The sequence below is a fragment of the Crinia signifera genome, chromosome 7, assembly GCF_055691185.1.
Source record: "Crinia signifera chromosome 7, ASM5569118v1, whole genome shotgun sequence".
NCBI classification, from domain to species: Eukaryota; Metazoa; Chordata; class Amphibia; order Anura; family Myobatrachidae; genus Crinia; species Crinia signifera.
In genome coordinates this window covers 105,453,695-105,474,868 of record NC_139223.1, presented here as the reverse complement: position 1 = coordinate 105,474,868, position 21,174 = coordinate 105,453,695, and the positions used below count along the sequence as shown (strand labels likewise).

Below are 21,174 nucleotides of genomic sequence, written 5' to 3'. Positions count from 1 at the left end.
ATATTAGATCTGGCATTAGATCTTTCCATTCGATTTGGCATTAGATCTGTACCTTTGCATTCAATATTGAATTCGATATACATTCATGGTACATTGTACACATTCGATTTACTAGATCAAATTCGATATTTCCTTGGCTGCACAGCAGATTTTTCTGTTCCATGTTGAATAAAAGTTAATTGTAAGTGTATTTCTGAAACACGATAAAATGTTTAAAGTGATTTCACAGCTATCTAGTATGATCTGGAAGTAAAAAAATATTTATTCCGTTAGCTGATGAAAAGTTTACAGTAACAAATGGAAAGAACCTAGCATTATCCCTTATATGTCAGCTCTTAATTGCCTTCCCAACTGCAAGCCAAAAGGGGAGGACACATGGTAGGACAAAGAGCTATTGGTGTCTGCTGCAGGGAAAATGGGTAGGGGGCTGGCTGTAATTTGACGTGGCATGATAAGTCTTCACTAGACTCTTTCAATGTCTGTGTAGCTGAATTCAAGAGCTCTCCCACAAAGTCTTCATGGGAAACAGGGCAAACCCATGCTACTAAAGATGGCCAGAAAACAATCTTATAATTTATTTCTCTCAAAAATGGAATACTTTTAAAGATACTTTGAAGAGGATTCACTCTATGTTGCCAGCTGCACTTTCTTTTGTCTAAGTTTATTGAAAGCAAGTTTTGCCATGGGGTGTGGGCTGAGGAAGCTAGACGATTTGGATGACAGCAGTCCTGGAAAAATCTTTTCAACATTAAAAAGGCCACAAGTAGAAACAAAGACGGATGCAGCATATGAATATGTGTTACTAGACTTTTCTTTAGAAGGTAGGTAAACTAAAATGCTATCACTATTTTACTGTTTGTAACAAAGATGTCTGTGTGCGAATAAACATACTAATAATTATAAAATATCTTCTAAATTTCCAATGTGCTTTTAATAATATTGCAAGTTTCTAAAAATGTACAAATTAAGAGTAAATTCTACCAGCACTTACGAATTCTTACATTTTATTTTTAAAATTTTGCAAATTGTGTTATAACTGAAGCTGCATGCTTGGAGCACTTCTCAAAGTGTATTTATTTATTTTATTTCTAGGTTTCTAGATCGCATTAATCACATTTTACATTGTCTCCACTCTATTTCTTTCTGTTGTGTTAAAACACATAAAAACACAGAACATAACCTATATATCTGTCTGTGGTTATCCAGTTTGTTTTATCACTGTCTACAATTGTAAAGCACAACGGAATCTGCTGTGCTATATAAGAAACTATATATAAATGAATAATAAATATATATTTTTAGTTACTGTGTTAAGAGAAATATACTGTAAGTATGCATTTCTATATATTGTTGTAGTATCTAGTATACAGTATTATGTATTTATTGATGTATTTGCTAATACAAGTTTGCACTTATAAAATGTAAGGCTGTTTTTATATATATATATATATATACATATATATATATATATATATATATAATACACACTGCATGTATATATGTGTGTGTGTGTGTGTGTGTGTGTGTGTACAAACACACACACACACACATATATATATATATATATATATATATACTGTATATATATATATATATATATATATATATATATATATATATATATATATATATATATATATATATATATACATACAATATGCTAAGCGGTGGATTTTCCAATACCTTCATTTTTGTGAATTTTACTTTACAGATTTGGAAGGGCAATAATATTTTATGCAAAACAAGCATTTACTATTATTGCTCTTTTCAATTTGTCAGGCAAAATATAAAAACAATTGTTGGTTTTGAATATTCGTTGCTTTGTAAATATACCCTTAGATCTCTTTTTTTTGTTGCAACTTAATTAAAATATTGTAAATCAAGCTTTAGTTTATATTAAAGTATAAATAACAATATACTCTGCAATATGGGATAGAATTTAAGAGCAGAAACAGATATAACAGTTGAAAAAATACACTGTCTTCCCTCGCTTTTCACTCCTCTGGGAACACTTTGCAGGCAGAGCATGCTTTTTTGGAAGTCTCTGTCTCCAGGATGCAAAGGGGAATGAGAATCCCAGACCAGAAAGTTGAAAACACAAATAAACAAGTCCAGATGGCTGCTCTCTGGGAACATAGGCTTCTCTGTTCTACAGATATTCAAAAAGCTTTTTGTAGTTTTAGCAGATTGTATATGTTTAGGATTACTAACCCAATCCTGTTCTGAAAAGTAAATGTTATCATCATTTCAATATTTGGTGAGTGTAAAAAAAATTTCAGTTTAATGGTTTATTGAAATATGGCGCATATAATACTTGATTTATACAGTATGATATACATGAGTATGTACAGTATGTACAGTTTAACAGAAATGTGTACAGTAAGACAGTAATTAATTGGAATTTTCATAATTTATGATAAACGTTGTAGGTACAGTAAGGTTCCTCATTTGTAGTAGCTTGTTCACTAAGCTGCACTATTAAAGTAGTAGTAACTTCCCAGACCTAAGCCAATACCACACATCCGCCCAGTGTTATTCCTTCCTGTGAATGTACAGAGATATAAGCAGATTGTATCCGAATGATGCACATGTCAACAATGACAAAAGGTCAATACAAAGCTGACATAGCAATGGTCGGCACATTAAAAGGTCGCAATGTGTTTTTCATAATTAGTTTTCATTGTTTTTACTTTTTTAAACTTTACCCAACAGCTGCCCATTACACTTGGACTTCGATTGGGAATGGTAACATTTACCTAGCGCATAGCGAGCAAAGCAAGTACCTACCTATACACTCTTGACTTTTTGATCCATAGCCATTCAATTGTGCAGAGAGAATGCGAGTAAAGCAAGGTCAACTTTGACAAAAGGTCAACATAGGCAAAAATCTGGTCAACACATGAAAACGTGGACATGAGTATTTCACTATGTTTTCTTTTTATTTCTACTTTTTCATTATTCACCATCCACGTTGTCTCCTTTTGGAAATGGTAACGTGCATAGGTGTGCGGAGACCATTTTAATAGGGGGTGCACCATTGGAGGAGCATTTCTATCTCTGCCACAGTGGCGTAACTATAGCACCGCAGCCCCCGCCACCGCGGGGGGGGGGGGGCGCTGTGCATATGGGGGCGCCGGGGGCTGCGGTGCTATAGTTACACCTCCCCCCAATCCCCCGCAGCCTTACCTTTCGCGCTGGTCCCGGCGGCTCCGTTCTTCTGCTGAGGACCACCACAAAATGGCCACCCCCATACAGCAGACAGAACTGTCTGCTGTATGGGGGTGGCCATTTTGTGGTGGTCCTCAGCAGAAGAACGGAGCCGCCGGGACCAGTGCGAAAGGTAAGGCTGCGGGGGATTGGGGGGGGGGGGGTTTTGCATGGGCGGCGGGGGGCGCCCAAAACGTAGTTACGCTGCTGCCCCGCCTACTGGGCATGTCTATCACCACCAACTGGCATCAATGCAAACTAAATAGGTGGGGACTTATATATGTATGTGGGCTTCAGAATTAATAAAATCCCCCACATACACATACACTAGAAACAGAAAAAAAAATCACCGTAATGCCCATTACACAATATGCTACACTTCGTAATGCCCATTACACATTATACCAAACACCGTAATGTCCATTAGACATAATGCCACACACCATAATGCCCATTACACATTATACCAAACACCGTAATGCCCATTAGACATAATGCCACACATCATAATGCCCATTACACATTATACATATATAGACATGCACAGAAATGGGTCTGCACGTGCGTATACACACAAAATCGGTCCGCTGCCCAAATTTGCATTCAAGCGAACCGATCTGAATAAGGGACTTTGTGTGTACGTAGGACCTGGAGCTAATGCTTTAGATTGGCTCATTTGATACGAAAAGCAGATTTAGATCCTACATAAAAAATAATTTTGAATAATGGGGCAGATGTATTATAGCGGCAGGATAATGCTGGATAATAACTATGTATGTTATATATTGCTCTAGACCAGGCTTTCAAGACGGTCCTCAAGGCACACCAACAGTGCAGGTTTTATGGTGTGTACACACGGGGCGATATGCCGTGCTATGCGAGTCCCGATGCGATCAGATCGCATCGGCACGCACATCGCACAGCATGCATGGAGGGGCACAATTTAGACTATATAGTGCAGATCTGCACTATATAGTCTTGCCTGCCCTCTCTATTTGGCTGCCGATTTGCGACCATGTCAACCTTCCTGCATGTCGACCTTCAGTCATCTGGACATTCATGCATGTCGACCTAGTGGTGTCAACCTAATGCTTGTAGCCCTAATGCTTATTGACCCATACCTCCCAACTTTTGATTTAAAGAAATAGGGACACTCGCGCATGCGCACAGCGTCTATTCTACTAGATTGGGGGGTCTCCCAACTGCCACCCCCCGCAGCGGGACAATGCCTGCCGCGGGTGGGACAGCGGGACAGGACCCGAAAATCAGGACTGTCCCTCTAAAATCGTGACAGTTGGGAGGTATGTTGACCTAGTGACCGTATACTGAATGCTTCAGCAGTCCTTGGGCCAGATGCTATTAGCTTCATATGTGATAAAATGGAGAGTGATAAACAGCCAGCCAATCGGCTCCTACCTGTTGTTTTTCAAACTCAGCCTGTGACATGTCAGGCAGGAGCTGATTGGTTGGCTGTTTATCACTCTCCATTTTATGAGCAGCTAGAAGCGATATTATCCCCAGCTGGGAGTCCAGCAGGCACTAATGTTCCAATTCACACTGTGCGGAGTCACCAACAGCAGAGAATATGGATCATAGGGTAGACTGCATGACAAACTCATAACAACGTTTTCACTTTAGACCTTTATATTGCTGTCCTTATGCTTTTGTCGACCTTCCGACCCTATCGACCTTAGCCATGCTGACATATTTCAGGTGTTGACCTAAGCCATGTTGACTTTCAGTGATCGACCTAATGCATGTCGACCTAATGCCCGTATCCCACAGCAGAGTTAAAAAAAATGGTAAATCACACACACACAAAGGTTTCTAAAGTGTCAAAGGGAAGGGAAACATCAAAAGTATTAGGATTATATTGTATTTTAAGCAGGGCCGGCGCCACCACTAGGCAGCTCTAGGCATTTGCCTAGGGCGCCGGCACCTGGAGGGCGGCAGTTCGCCCCTCACCCCCAGCGAACTGTGTAAAAAACTTGCAGCCCCGGCGTCCCTGCAGTGCTGGGGCGGTCATGGGTGTCTGTGCCGTAGGGGTACCTGCGGCGCCGTCATGTGTGTAAAGCTGGCTGCGGCCGGCCGGGTCCCTGTAGTGAATAGAAAATAACTAGCGCTATGCGCGTGGTGGCGCGGGAAGTGCTGTTATTTTCTATTCACTACAGGGACCCCGCCGGCCGCAGCCAGCTTTACACACATGACGGCGCCGCAGGTACCCCTATGGCACGGACACCCCTGACCGCCCCAGCACTGCAGGGACGCCGGGGCCGCATGTTTTTTACACAGGTACCACCCCCCCTCCCCCCGGCACCGGGGCGCCCCCACCCCGACTCGTCTGGGGCGCTCCAGTGCCTTGTACCGGCCCTGGGTTCACTCTTTCATCCTCCTTCCCTACTAGGAAATCCACGAACAATCTCTCCTAATAAATTATATTCACTGACCTCATGAACAGGCCCTATATTCATATTATATAAGGGTTTCTTTAATACAGGTTCATCCCTCCTTACAACCATGCCCAGTCACCAACAGAGTAAGATGTAACAAGGATCCTTAAGGAAAGAGACTCACATCACTAGGGCCCTTATTCTGGTTGGTGCGGCCGGAGCCGCATATGCGGCTCCGACCGTGCAGGCGAATCCCCGCCTTCTATACGGATCGCCACGGCCGTCCGTACGCGGATATGTGGCGATCCGCATGAAATTGGACGGGGATACGCCTCCTCCATGGTGGGAGCAGCCCCTGCATTCGATGGTCACCGAACATCGAATGCAGGGCCGCACGCTCCACCAGGTCCCGCAACACAAGACCACACGGACACTTGTCCGTGTGAAATCTTGTATGGGGGCGGGCAGCTGACATCCGGCGATGTCAGATGCCCGCCCCGTACCCACGCGTCACGGCCTCATTACCATGCATACGCCCCGCGTTTGCATGGGAACGCCCATGAAACGCGGGGCGTATGCATAGGGTAATGAGGATAAGTAGCCCCTCACGCCCCTCTACGCCCCCTGTGCGGCGTATAGAGAATCCTTGCGGCGAAATCGCCTGCACATGCGCAGAGTGACCTCTGCACATGCGCAGAAGATAAACATCGGCGGCCCGTACGCAAGCGGGAATATCCGCATCGATCAGAATAAGGGCCTAGGCCCTATGTTCACTGAAAGGTATCTTTTGGTGTTCCAACTGCTCCCACCAATCAAGGAATGTCTTGCATCACAAGGTTATCAATCATCAAAAAAGTTTTAATCCAGTAAGAACCTGACCATAGCTTTTAGTTAGATTTTTCAGATACTGTATAATATATAATACATAGGAGAGGATGTGGAAACATTACAAAGTGACATAAATAAACTGGAAGGGTGGTCAGAAAAGTGGAAAATGCTGTTTAACATTGAAAAATGTAAAGTAATTCATTATGGGAACAAAAATGAAAAAGTTACGTATAGGCTAAATTGAGTTATTATAGGGAAATCTGCTGTAGAGAAGGACTTGGGGGTCATCATAGATGAAAAATTGGGTAATAGTTCACACTGCTCAAGTGCAGCAGCAAAAGCAAACCGGACACTGGCATGCATTAAAAGGGGAAAGGATTCAACGGATTCCAATGTGATATTGCCTCTTTACAAGGTATTGGTGAGACCACATTTGGAATATTGGAATATTGTGTTCAGTTCTGGGCACCACACCTTAAAAAGGACATAAATGAATTGGAACAGGTACAGAGAAGGGCGACTAAGTTAGTAAAAGGTCTTGAATCACTGCAATACAAAGATAGGTTAACCAGGCTGAATATGTTTTCACTGGAGAAACGGAGGTTGAGAGGTGATATGATTAGTATATGCAAATACAGGATTGGGAATCGTATGGAACTGGGACATGATTTGTTCACTAACAGGCCTATGCTTAGGACACGCAGGCATGTACATGTACTAGGGCTCGAGGAAAATAAATTCTGTACTGAATTAAGAAGAGGATTCTTCACCATTAGAACAGTAAAAATTCTGGAACTCATTGCCGCTGAGGGTGATTACAGCAACTACTGTTCAAAACTGGATGCATTTTTGGCCACTAAGGCAATCCTATAGATATGACTTACTCAAGTCAGTAGTTACAAGTTAGATAGGTTGAACTCAATGGACTAACATCTTTTTTCTGCCTTAATTACTATGTTACTATGTATAATATGGAATGGAGAAAAAACAAACACATTTCTTTTGTCTGAAAAGATCACTCAACTTCAATAATTCTCATTGCTTACTTTTTCCTTAGCATCATTGAATACCAACACCATAAGTATTAAATCATTGCTTGACATTCCAAGCAAAGTGGAAGAATACTACTTAAGAGGATATATGGTTTCCGCTGTCCATCCAATTATTGTGTCAAGTGGTCGTAGAAGGGACTTACCCATAAGTTACTTGTATCGAGTAGTACTATACCGACTTAAATTAAGGTAAGACATTTTTCAACATCTCTTAAATATTTTTGTTGTAATTGTTCTGATATACTGTAGCTTATGTTATGACATAGAGTGGTGTACCAGCGCAGGCTGAAAAAAGTGGTGAGAACGGTATCCTGTACAATAACTTTTTATTATTATAATCAATTAATTTAGCTGTAATTGACTCAATAGTATTATAGTGAGCAAACCGCCGATATTGGTGATAGCAATGATTGACACAGTAGTCGACATGACGAAATGACTACTCTCTTGCAGCAAAATATACCAGCTGCAACAGGTAGCTGTGGAGTTGATACATGTATGTAAGGTGTATTTGTAGTCTCAACCAATAAGAGCTACCTCACATCTGACACAGTTGGACACTTTGTACGTGTACCAGCACCTGTCGACGTACTGGGTCGACATCCGTGTTGACCTTGTATTTTTTCACCGACTTTTATGAATGTGTAGACTTCTGGTGATTTGACCCTGAGATACATGACCCTGGTAATAAAGGTAGCCAGCAATATACCAAGCTGGTGAGAAACCAGTGACGTTGGTCGACATCAGTGTCAACCCAATCCAATAAGAATCTCACACATGTAAGAAATTTATCACTCTTTCTGGCAGACACCCAGATAATTATCGAGACACTACTCCTGGGTTTCAACATTGGTCTGCCGATACAGTGTATATATATAAGGTGTCAATCACACTAACCACCACACCCTTGTCAGGTTCTAACACCCACGCATAGGGATACTTAGCCATTAAGACACCAGGATATTAAAATAAAACCTATTACGGTTAAGAGTGTCGGCTATTAATACCTGTTAAAAAAGTCATAAATCTTTACATTTGATACACAGTCAAAAACAGTGTGGAGTCGGAGAGCCGCCGTTTTTTAAACACATTTATGTCTTGTTTGTGTTTTTTTATATTTCGCTCTCTTAAAATTGTCAATAAAAGTTAATTTTTATTAGTTTGAAATCTTTCTAAGGTGCACCACACCAGGACATTCTTCTTCCTCTTTGTCAAACAATGAGCATGGAACCCTTGGCAATGAGCATGTACAGAAGCAGCACTTATGTAGCATAATTTTTAATAGGCATTATGGTGTTTGGCATAACACATAATGGACATAATGGCGTGTAACTTAACGTGTAATGGACATTATGGTGTAAATGTTTAATGCGCGCCTTTGGTGGACAATGTCCCTGTTTATCAAGTGTATTGTGAATTTTGGCTTAATCTGTGTGGCATTATGTGAATTTTGGTTCAATCTATGTGGCATTATGTGAATTTTGTCTCAATCCGTGTGGCATTATGTGAATTTTGGCTCAATCCATGTGGCATTATGGGAATTTTGGCTTAATCCGTGTGGCATTATGTGAATTTTTTCCCAATCCGTGTGGCATTATGTGAATTTTGGCTCAATCCGTGTGGCATTATGTGAATTTTGGCTCAATCCGTGTGGCATTATGTGAATTTTGGCTCAATCAGTATGGCATTTTATGCATTTGGCTCAATCCGTGTGGTATTATGTGAATTTTGACACAATCCATTTGGCATTATGTGAATTTTGGCTTAATCCGTGTGTGTTATTATGTCAATTTTGGCTCAATCCATGTGGCATTATGTGAATTTTGACACAATCCATGTTTCATTATTTGAATTTTGGCTCAATCCATGTGGCATTATATCAATTTTGGCTCATTCCATTTGGCATCATGTGTAAGGGGCAAGTATAATGGGGTCTAGTATTTTGTTGCATAATGTGTAGAAGTTGTATATGGTGTTGACACGCCCCCTGTTGAGTGGCCACACACCCTTTTCTGGAGCGCGCCTTTGGCGCGCACACAACTACATCCTTCACTTTTGTTGCCATGGTGGGACTGCGTACTTTAAACGCCAGGGCTTATTTTTAATTCCATTCCCACCCTCTCCTGCCGCTCTCTTAGCATGTACACTGGCACCACTAACACCGCACCTCCCCCACCCAAACCCTTTTTTATCATGGTGCCCCTGTCATTTTATCCTGGATCCGCCCCTGACTATATATACAGTATATACACACATTCCTCACAGGCATGCTAAATTTAGTCACAATATGGGTTATATAGTATGATGCAAGCAAAAAGCATGCTGTATGTGCCCATGACAAACCAATAATTACACACATAACACAAAACACTACCCCACAGCAACAACCATTTAAGATGTCATTACCCATGTGTTTTTAAATGATTAAAAACGCAATAACATACTTCAAAACTCACCAACCAATCTGCCTGAATCAGCTATAGAAATATAAAATGATAATTTATTAATAAACATTATGTGAATATTCCCATGCAATACTTTGCACGACCACCACACGCCTTCAGAAGTGCCACCATTGCACACATACCCACATCTAACCATAAATTAACTATGCATTAAAAAACATAATTTACATAAAAAACACATCTCTTCAAACGACATGTATAATGAAAGATATACATCAATTTCTAATTAATGAACTGTCAACTAAATTGAACAACCCTTGTTAATGATGTGGTATTTAAAAAATTAAAAGGATAATATATTGTCCATTATGAAAACTACTTGAAAAAAAAAACAAAAAAATAAAGGGGGGAAGTGACAATGCAGTGCTGCCGTAAGATGGGTTGATGCCTTAATAGATCTCACCTGATCAATAAATGTGTGCAAACAAAGGAAAAATTGGTTTAAATATTATCTAGTAGCACAACAGCTCAAAATGTGATGGCGAACACATTTGTGAACATACAGTTTCAAATAATGAAAAAACAATACTTTTAATAAAAAATGACATCCTTCCAAATAAGTAGAGAATTGTTCTTTTATGTATGGATCGTTCCAATCCTGATGATGAGAAAGGATCCTATGATGTCCCAAGAGTGTGGTAAGTGCTCTTTTGATGATTAGATCGTGAGCGATGCTTAACAAATATGTGAAAAGGATACAAAAATAAAAGGGTGTGGTATAACACACCAACATTCGGGATCCCGACAGCCATTATCCCGGCATCTGCGGTCGCCACCTATTCTATTCTCCCTCTCTGGGGGTCGTGGACCCCCATGAGGGAGAATGGCTAGTAGCTGTCGGGACCCCGAGTGTCTGGGTTTTAACAGTCGGTATTTCAACATGGTGTAATGACTGTTGGAATCCCGACTGTCTGTCAGCTATCCGGCACCCAAATAAAATACATGTGAGAAAACTTTCAGTGTCAGTATTTCATATTGCAATCATTTCTGCATTGTACCCCAATAATACATTATTTCTGTATGTCTCTCATCCACCTCTATATGACGGATGAGGAGATACACAATAGTAGGCTCTTGTAAGGAGGCAAAAAAAAAACGTGCCCCTCTCACATAGAATGGGGGTATAACCATTCATATAAGAGTTTCTTTAGGTCTGGTATAGGTTACGTGATACTTCTGGCCTACCTTGCTCACCTTAAAATAAGGCACTCAAAACATACAAAGGTATCTTTTAATAGGAGAAGGGGAATCTGAATGGCGTACCCCACTTACAGAAAGCCAAGTAGGGTCAACACATCAAATGGTTTCTTTATCTGTACCAAGTACGGATTGTGTGACTCCTCTTACCATGAGGAACCAAAAGTGTATAAAGGATTCGGTACTTGTGTCGTTTCACGGCGGCAGGCTGCGCTGCGTTTTCAACGTAGGCTAAGCTACGTTGTCAGCATAGCCCAACGGCTGACTAGTGTAATCAGCGTAGTGTCCCCATGGCAGCCCTGCGCAGTGTCCCCCACCAGGCAGCATAGTCACCATACTGTCCCCGTGAGCTGCAGCTCTGTCACCGGCGTCCCTGGCAAGCCTAGTGAGCACCACCGGCAAGGCCCACCAGCCAATCACGGTCCGGGATTTCCCGGTCGGGGGGCGTAGCCCCCGAAGTAAACAGAAGGCCGGAGAGTGCTTACAGAGGTGCAGGGGTCCCGTAGTAGCCCTGAAGATGGTTGGTGAGTATGTTTTCTATCCACAGGTACCCCAAATGGATACTACTGGACAAGGGGACCGATGCTCCGTGGCAACATAGGTAAGTACTGGATGAATGGGCTCTGTGTGCAATAAAGTTTTACTGTCAGTGTGTGTGTGTGTGTGTGTGTGTATATATTTAACTATTTGTACTACTGTGGGACTACAAGTGCCAGTGGGCCATTTATTGCCCTGCATGCTGGTACTTCTGGTTCTCCAAGTCCCAGCATGTGGTGCAGGCTTGCTGGGACTCATAGTTCCACAGCAATATACAATAGGATTCTTTCTATTATTTACACCATTTTATCAGCTCGATGCCCACTGCCAAGGGGCATCGAGGACAGCCCCGGGCTTCAACATGGGCAGGTAAGTTCTGGAGGGGGAGCCCCCTTCTTTTGGGGGGGTCCCCACTTCCCCAGGACCCCCGCCCATGTTGACCGGTCAGAGGGATGAATGCTTTGGCCGGGGGGACTGGTTGGGCCCGGTGCTGGTTCTTGAAATATGGGGGACCCCTAGTCATTTTGTCCCCTGTATTTTGGGAACCCGGACCAGCTCTTGAGCCTGGTGCTGGTTTTGTAAACTCCAGGGAGTCGCAACTTGTTGTCTCTGTGATTTTATGAATCCCGGACCGGCTCTTTGAGCCCGGGGCTGGTTATGCTCAGAAGGGGGACCCCACGCCGTTTTTTCACCGGTATTTTTTAGTATTTAACCCTTTTTTTGGATAGAACCATGCACAGATCACAATGATCTGTGCATGGTTCTGTCAAATTCGCCAGTCAGAACCTGGTCTAATTTTTTGGCGATTTTTGTAACGTTTACCAAAAATCGCACCCTATTACATGTGTGAGTTAGATACTTTGTAATGGGAAAATTTGGATGCGAATTGAAGTGTGACTAAATATCGCCACTTCAAAATGTGCGATTTTGTTGCAAAAAGTGAGATCTTTTACAGCGAATCGCACCCTATTGCATGAGCGATTTGGCAGTTTCTTGACCAAAAATCGCACATGTGTAAAAAAATGACCTCTATTACATTTCGCCCCATGGGTGACATTTAATAGGATAAAAGTTTTAGTAACTTTTCAAAATCGCCCATTATCGCACTTTTTAAAATCACATTTTTTTGCTGTGAATTCACATATTTATTGAGCTGCGTAATCCGGGGAAAAAAGTGCGATTAAGTGCTATAACGGGCGATTTTTAGTCATTAAAAATATGCGATTTTTAGTCATTAAAAATGTGCGATTTTTTGGTCATGAAAATGTGCGAATTTGTATAAAAAAATGACGTGAGGTCCCCCTCCTGAGCATAACCAGCCCGGGGCTCAATGAACCGGACCTGGGGCCTTATTCTGATCGGTGCGGCCGGATCCGAATATGCGGCCAGGACCGTGCGTGCAAAACCCCGCCTTCCATACGGATCGCAAACTCCGTCCGTACACGGTAAGAAGCTGACCGAACGGACCGCACGTGTATTTTTCACGGAATACGCCTCCTCCATCTCAGGGAACCTCCCCCAACATTCGATGGTCTGCGACCATCGAATGCAGGACCGAGTGCTCCACCAGCTCCCGCAACCTCAGACCACACGGACATTTCTCCGTGCAAAAGCAGGGATCTGGGCGGGCAGCTGACATCCGGTGATGTCATATGTCCGCCCCCTACACGTGCGTCACGGCCGCATTACCATACGTACGCCGAGCGTTTGCATGGGAACGCCCATGAAACGCGGGGCGTATGCATATGGTAATGAGCCCAAATAGCCCTTCACGCCCCTCTCCACCCCCTGTTCGGAGTGTTCACATTTTATGCGGGATTTGGCCGTACGCCCCGCTCGCACATGCGCAGAGACGCCTCTGCACATGCGCAGACACAAAACATCGGCGGGACGAACGCACGCGGATATTACTGCACCAACCAGAATAAGGGCCCTGGTTCCAAAAATACAGGGGACAAAAAATCTGGGGGTCCCCTGTATTTTGAAACCAGTACCGGGCTCCAACAGCCCGCGGTGTCATGCCACAGCCGGGGGACACTTTTTGAATCAGGTCCCCCGGCCGAACCGTGAGCACCATGGCTGGTCAGCCTTGGACGGGGTACCTGGTCCTTCACCTGTCCAGGGCTGAAGCCCGGGGCTGTCACCGGTGCCCCAGGGCTTTGGACGCTGGCCTGATAGGGTTAAAACACTCATTCATAACATTGCTTTATACAGGTGAACTACAAGTGCCAGCAGCCCTCCCCCGCATGCTGAGACTTGGCGAACCACAAATCCCAGAATGCGGGGCATTAATGGGCCCACTGGGACTTGTAGTCCACCTGTAAAAAGAATGTTAAAAGACACATACACAGAAAAGTAGAACTTTATTACACACACAAACACACACCTCACTTTTTACACCAATATACTTACCAACCCAGGGTCCAGCGCTGCCCTCCGTCATAGGTGTGCGCACATTGAGAGTTAGGGGTGCACAGGCACCCCCTAATGCTGTGCCCACCCTTATGAACACCTCTGCCCCAAGCAATGCCAGCAATACCTTTAACCAAAGACTTTTTAGAACTGTATTCCATTTAAAGAAGTGCCCATCAATCAATTATGTGTGTTAATTGTACTAGACCATTGTCATATCACTACACACCTGTGTCATCCATATATGTTTATGACTGTATTTGCATGTACTGTTACACAGAGTAATTAGATTAAAACTGAAATAAGCAGGAGATTATGGTGTGGCTAAGAGACTTTTTATACTGTAGCGAGTGCCAGTAGTTGACGGAAGACACGCCTGATTGGCTGTGTTAGACACACCCAATAGGTGGAGCTACACACACCCCTTTGACAGTGCACCCCCTAATAAAATGTGCTGCGCACGCCTATGCCCTCCGTCCTCCAGATCCAGCTCACCCCGCACTGACAGCGGGGTGAGACGGCTTTCTCCGGCGCTGCTAACAGCTCCTACGCTATTAGAACCTCAATAACATTGATTTACAATAATTTTCAGTCTATTCTGAACGCCACACACCTCACAATATTGTTTTTAGGCCAAAAGGTTGCACCAAGGTAGCTGGATGACTATGATCAGCAACACAAGTGGGTGGCACAAACACTGGACTGATGCAGCACATTTAATAGCACCAGGGCCACTAGGCAGCTTTAGGCATTTGCCTAGGGCGCTGGCCACTGGGGGGCGGCACCGCACGCTGCCAAGGAGTGAGGAGCAGGAATAATACAGCGGCAGCCGCCCCTGTGTGAACAGCCTGAGCCCAGCATCGGGGGATTTATTGGGGTACTGATGGAGGGGAGCAACGGCAATCACGCCAGCCCCTAGCCAGTGCTGGCTGTGAAGGAGGCTGAGAGGTAAGGCTGGAAGAGCAGGGACTGGTGACAGGGTGGTGGGCCCAGGCATGGATGGAGTTGGGGAGCGCTGAAAGTTTTGTCACAAAACAATACGGACACTGAAAGTTTTGTCACATGTATTTTATTTTTGTATATTTTCACATATTTGTTGAGCATCACTCACAATCGAATCATCAAAAGAGCACTTACCACACTCTTGGGATATCATAGGATCTTTTCTCATCATCAGGATTGGAATGATCCATACATAAAATAACAATTCACTACTCATTTGGATGGACATCATTTTTCATTATAAATATTGTTTTTTCATTATTTGAAGTTCTATGTTCACAAATGTGTTCACCATCACATTTTGATCTAGATAATGTTGAATCCAATTTTTCCTTTACTTGAGAAAACAAGCCACCACATTATCACGCAGCTGGTACCCGCTGATGTTCTCCGGTGTGGCCCAAACAAATGGGACAACATCATCTGGTTCTGGTGTCTGGATGGACTCCTTGGAAAAGAAAACATTCCTCCTTACAGTGATGTTATGCAAGAAGCAACACATCCCCACGATCCTCGCCACCATTGCGGTGGATCACACGAAAACGGCCCTTTAACAGGCCAATTGTGCACTCCACCACTTGCCTGGTGGCAATTAGCACCACATTGTATGACTCTAGTGGGCCTAGTACTGGGGAGCTGTAAGGAGAAAGCAGGCAGGGTGTGCATTGGTAAACGGAGTCACCCAAAATCCAAGCATCACATCCTTCCAGCTCTTTGACGGATGACATCGGAGTCATGGGCACTTCCGGGAAAGTTGGAATTAAAGGCCAGGATTTCAATGGATGGACCACAGACCACCATCACGTTCAGCGAGTGGAACATTGTACTGTTATCGAAGATGCGCTCGCTGCGTCATGGTGGCATGAATGGTACATGTGTCCCTTCCACAATGCCTATCACATTAGGGAAGCCAGCAAGGTGGTGAAATTGCTGCTTACACCTATCAAGGGAATCCTGATCAAATGGCATTTCCATGAAGTGCCCCTTGTGCCAAAACATGGCAGACATAACGTGCCTCAGGATACTGCTGAAAGTAGGTTGGGATATTCCAGCAAGCACTCCCTCTCACTACTTGCTGGAATGACCCTAAGGCACAGAAATGCAACACTGCCATCCATTGTGTGAGCGGCGGTATTGCTATCGGGAGCTTGTGACAACTTTATAGATCACTCTCTATTAAAGAGGGAGTGCCTAGGATTACATGTGGAGGCAAACGATACAGCATACAAAAGAGGGTAGCACATGTGCGACAGATTTTTGCCTCCTTCCCTGAGAACTTGGAGCCTCACTTTGTCCCTGTGGAGCCACCAGAACATGCATTACTGCCTCTGCATACTACATGACAATATAAAGCACAAAATTACATAATGCAAGGAATTAAAATACATATTGACATCAAGTTGAAAAGTGTTTCTCATCAAATACATACTGGCAACAAATTGGGCACAAAATTAATTGTTGAAGCAAGATAAGGAATAAATAACAAGCCCACCACGAAGACCTGGCACCTGACAATTATTAAGGGCCCCAAAAGGCAGAAAGTCAAAAAGAAGGTGGGGAAAGTGAGCTGTGATGTATTTACTTTATTGACTTATTCTGTTTCTAAATGATCTCCTTGTTTACTGTACCCATTTTTTGTGGCGTGAACTCAATCTTGTCAAGTGCTGAAGGATCCAAGATTCCAAGGTCACATTCTGTAGATGGAGGACTCATATTTTGCTTTGCAATCCCTGGCTGCCATCATTACTGGTAGCAGGACATTCAGTATACCATGGCCCTGCCACTTCATCGCCCATCTGTTATGGACCAGATGTTGCTGATGTGTGAATATTTTGTGATGCCTGTGATGCATTTAGCTTGTTCACATCCATTTATTTTGATTGCGTTTATTATTAAATATATGACAACATGGTGTGTGATTTAATACCAAACAATAAAAATGTTTATATTCTTAAAAATATATTGACATGTCCAATGTTTTCACAACGATTATATATATATATATATATATATATATATATATATATTTTTTTTCAAGGAAGGTAGTTCGGCACTCTGGTTGTCGGTTCCCGGTACCGTGTTGCCTTGCCAGCCGTGGTAGTACAAGGTAGAAAAGAAGAGGGCGGCACTCACGGATTTGGATGTGGAAAAAACTTTAGTGAAATAGGTGTCACAGTCCGACGTTTCGAGTCTACTAGGCCTCTTTTAGAAAAAGAGGCCTAGTAGCCTTGAAACGTCGGACTATATGACACCTATTGCACTAAAGTTTTTTCCACATCCAAATCCGTGAGTGCCGCCCTCTTCTTTTCTACCTTATATATATATATATATATATATATATATATATATACACACAATAGATTGATGCGCAAAGTCCTAATTAGATACAAAGAGTCCAACCCTTCTCTTTATCTTTATCCAGATTCCTCGGGGTTAATCAGGTGCTGCTCAAACTCCAAAAGGGGTATGCCCAACCCCCACCAGTAACATGTAAAAACAGAAAGAAGAGGAGCGCACAAATGAGCATATAATAAACAGTTCTTTTTACTCAAAAAGTAAGGCTCACATATTATTTTTAAAATGTATGTGAGCCTTACTTTTTGAGTAAAAAGAACTGTTTATTATATGCTCATTTGTGCGCTCCTCTTCTTTCTGTTTTTACATATATATATATATATATATATATATATATATATATGCGGTTTCTCATACAGGAACGTACTGTATAAGTAAGAGGCGGCACTCACGTGGATTTTAAAGGTGCTTTAGTTGTTTAAAGGATGAATATACATGACAACGTTTCGAAGACCTCTACGGTCTTTTCATCAGGTCATACGATAGGTCAGATAAACAGTGCAAAGTGCAATAAGCAAAATATATCAAGACAATCAGCACCATGAAGTGTGCTCACTGGAATCCAACTGTTCCAGCAGTTGGATTCCAGTGAGCACACTTCCTGCTACCCTTATATATATGGGCTGTTATTCTGCTACTGTTACTCCACTATTGAAGTTTTACTGATTTGGGGCTGATCAAAAAACCCATTGCCTCTGGTGCCAAAGACAGAATGCGTCCAGGCAGTGTTCTTAATTCTTATTTCATGTATTGGCGGCATATTCGTATTTACTGCGACCCTTTATGAAACACAGACCCCACTTTGACAGGGTATATGAGATTTTCTCATCCATAAAGTGCCTGTTGGTTTTCATAAGTCTTTGCTTTCTAAAGCCCCTGATGAAGTCACTCTGCTGACGAAACGCGTTGGGCATATGAGTACTGCTGAAAAGATCGATTTTATTATCTGTTACATTGAATGTGTTTCTGTATCTTTTTATGTTTTGCCCATGGGGCATGTTTTATTAAATAACATTAATTTCTAATTATATCTAATCATTTATAGCGCACCCTGAACCCTTTCTTTTTTCATATATATATATATATATATATATATATATATTTTACATAAATAGAGCATACTCCCATACCAAAGGGAATATTTTTATGGGAATAGGAATAAAGGTTAAATTTTAAAACCCCATTTTTCCATTTGTATTCAATAGTGATACCCCGAAAGTGCACTTACAAAGTCTCTTTTCTTTTTTTCTTTTCCTGTACATAATTTTCACTATAGTCTGCATCATTCAAAGTTCAGTACAGTATATGTACAATTGCAAACCCCTATCCCTCTTTCATTTGCCTATGATATTATATTCTTATAATGCAGAGTGTTGACTAAATTGCCGAAGGTTACCAATTCTTTTGTAAAAGCAATAACAGAGACTACTTTATTTTGTCTTTTAGTCAAAGGCATTCAGCGTCCACAGGACAAAAGCATGCCAGCCTTGCTATTGAGGAATGGATGCCACTGTATGAAGCAATGACAAATGAAGGCTTGAAGATTCTACTTCAAAAAGTAATACCCTTTATAAATGAGCTTTGTAATTGGTCAGGGTCAAACTCATAAGGTTCAGCCGTCTGCAATGGGACCAGGTGGAAGCTATGTCCCCTATTGCAACTGATTGTAAAATCTTAACTGATTAGGATTTATTAGCTAGGAGCATTTTTCAGATACTTACCAGCATTTACAAAATATATTTGTTTTAAAACAGTAATCGCATGAGATAAAGAAGAACGCATTCTAATATAGTACACATTCTCAACTGCTGAATTAAATAAAATGCAACTTTATCTACTAGCGTTTAGCTCATGTGGAAGTCTCAGTAGAACTATTTTTACAGTAACAGTAATATTGTGAGTATATTTTATACAAATTGATGACAAAACAATATTTGAAGGTTTTCCTTCACGGATTAACACAAAAGGATGCTTGGGGATGCTGGGGGATACTTGCACGGATGATGTAATGGTTAGAATAAATGCCTCACAGCATTGAGGTCAACAGTTTGAAAATGTGCAGGGCAGCTACCCTCCCGCATCAGCAGGAGGCTTCCATTTTTTACCGGAGCCTTTCGCTGCCCTGCTAAGCTCCCTTACCCTCCCAGTTTTTGCTAGTGCCAAAATCCTAACTGCGCATAAGTCTTTGCTAAGCTGCTGCTGTTGTCCTTGGACATGAGAAGCATGTAACGAGCTCCACCAATCACAACGCATCAAAAACCTCTCAGTCTCTGTTCTCTGATGCAACGTGGCATGGGACTTAGTCAACTCTCAGGAATGCACAGTACACTTGTGCAATCATGGATGGCTTGGCTGCTGATGGTCTGCTCCATAAATCATTGTCATATTGCCAGTTAGGTGAAGCTGCAGCACTAACCCACTCCCATGCACAAAATCATTATTAAGACAAAATCAACCAAAAATTATGTTGGCAAAAATACATGCCAACCACAGGGGGTGGCTAGCTATAGGAGGGCCCAGGGGCACTGACCACTTGTGACTCCATTATAAGCCACGCCTGTCCATTTTCCATTAATGCCATACTTAATGTAGTTTAGAAAAATAAATCAACTATAAACTCTATTCACCTATATGAGGCTACAGATTGTACGCTTGCAGCAGGGGCATGTGACCCTAAAGTGAGCAAGTCATCCCTTTAATCCAGGATACAGATTAACTACACAGGTTCTGTGGCAGTTAAAATCGAGCTGAAAGCCATCCCCAGAACCTGTCTCATTAAGATGTGTCCCGGATGAAAGGGATGACTTGGTCACCCTATCTAACCCCTAAGTGTGTCTGTTGCTACCCACTTTGTTTTATTACTTTTCACCAATGCTACATAACAAATAGTAGTCAAAAAAGTTAGTAATGATGCATTATGTATACCTACCACTTTCAGCCACCTGCACCACCTCACAGGCCTCCTCCTCCTCCAGCTCGACCTCCTCCACTTCCTCCCTGGCCTCCTCCACCGCCACTACCTCCTCCTCCACCTCCTCCGCCACCTCCTCCCGGGCCTGCTCCTCCTCTGCCTCCTCCCGTGCCTGTCGTGCTTGTTCCCGTGCTGTGTTGGAGAAAAGAACGAATAGTGCCAATTAAGGGTCATTGTATGCATTACAATCAATAATCCTATAGAATTACATATTATATCCACATGACTGCATGTCAAAGAGGAAGTAGCACACATATAGTGTATGCCATTTTAAACTCATGATCAGCCAGTTTACCTTATTGACTTCAAAAAGTTAATTTAAGCAATCAATTTAAAATTTGTATTTATTGTGTAAACACTCACATTGAGCTATCCTGCACCTTATTTGCTGGAGCAATTCTGGCTGTCGCCTCCGGAGGTCTGACCATCGCCTCTCCAGCTGGGCGATGGTCCTCCGCACCTGGGTGCGAGCGTATATTCGGCGGCAGGCAGCAGCATAAGCACTGCGCTTCTGCCTGTTTGTAATAAAAGGCCCTGCACGGCCAAGCCTACTTTCCATAACGGAGACCAGTGCCCTGAGCTCCACAGGAGAGAATGGGGCTGCTCTCCCATAGGCCGCCATCTTAGCAATGGCGCAAATACAAGCAATCATGTCCTGTAATTGGTTGTTCACAGTGATATTTGGTAATAACTTTATTGAACATTTTTACATTAACAGCGTGTATGCGCCACAACAAACGGCTAAAACATCGCATCAC

The 21,174-nt window shown here is 42.5% G+C and overlaps 1 protein-coding gene across 1 annotated transcript in view; it reads left to right on the top strand.

The window, feature by feature from the left end:
* The first annotated feature begins 449 nt into the window (after positions 1-449).
* RFTN2 (raftlin family member 2) overlaps positions 450-21,174 on the top strand; it is a 96,238-nt gene continuing 75,513 nt past the window's right edge. The window contains exons 1-3 of the mRNA XM_083153593.1: positions 450-821; positions 7,483-7,666; positions 18,892-19,003. Coding sequence (XP_083009719.1) covers positions 683-821; positions 7,483-7,666; positions 18,892-19,003 — 435 coding nt within the window. The 5' untranslated portion in view covers positions 450-682. The remainder of the gene's footprint in view (positions 822-7,482; positions 7,667-18,891; positions 19,004-21,174) is intronic.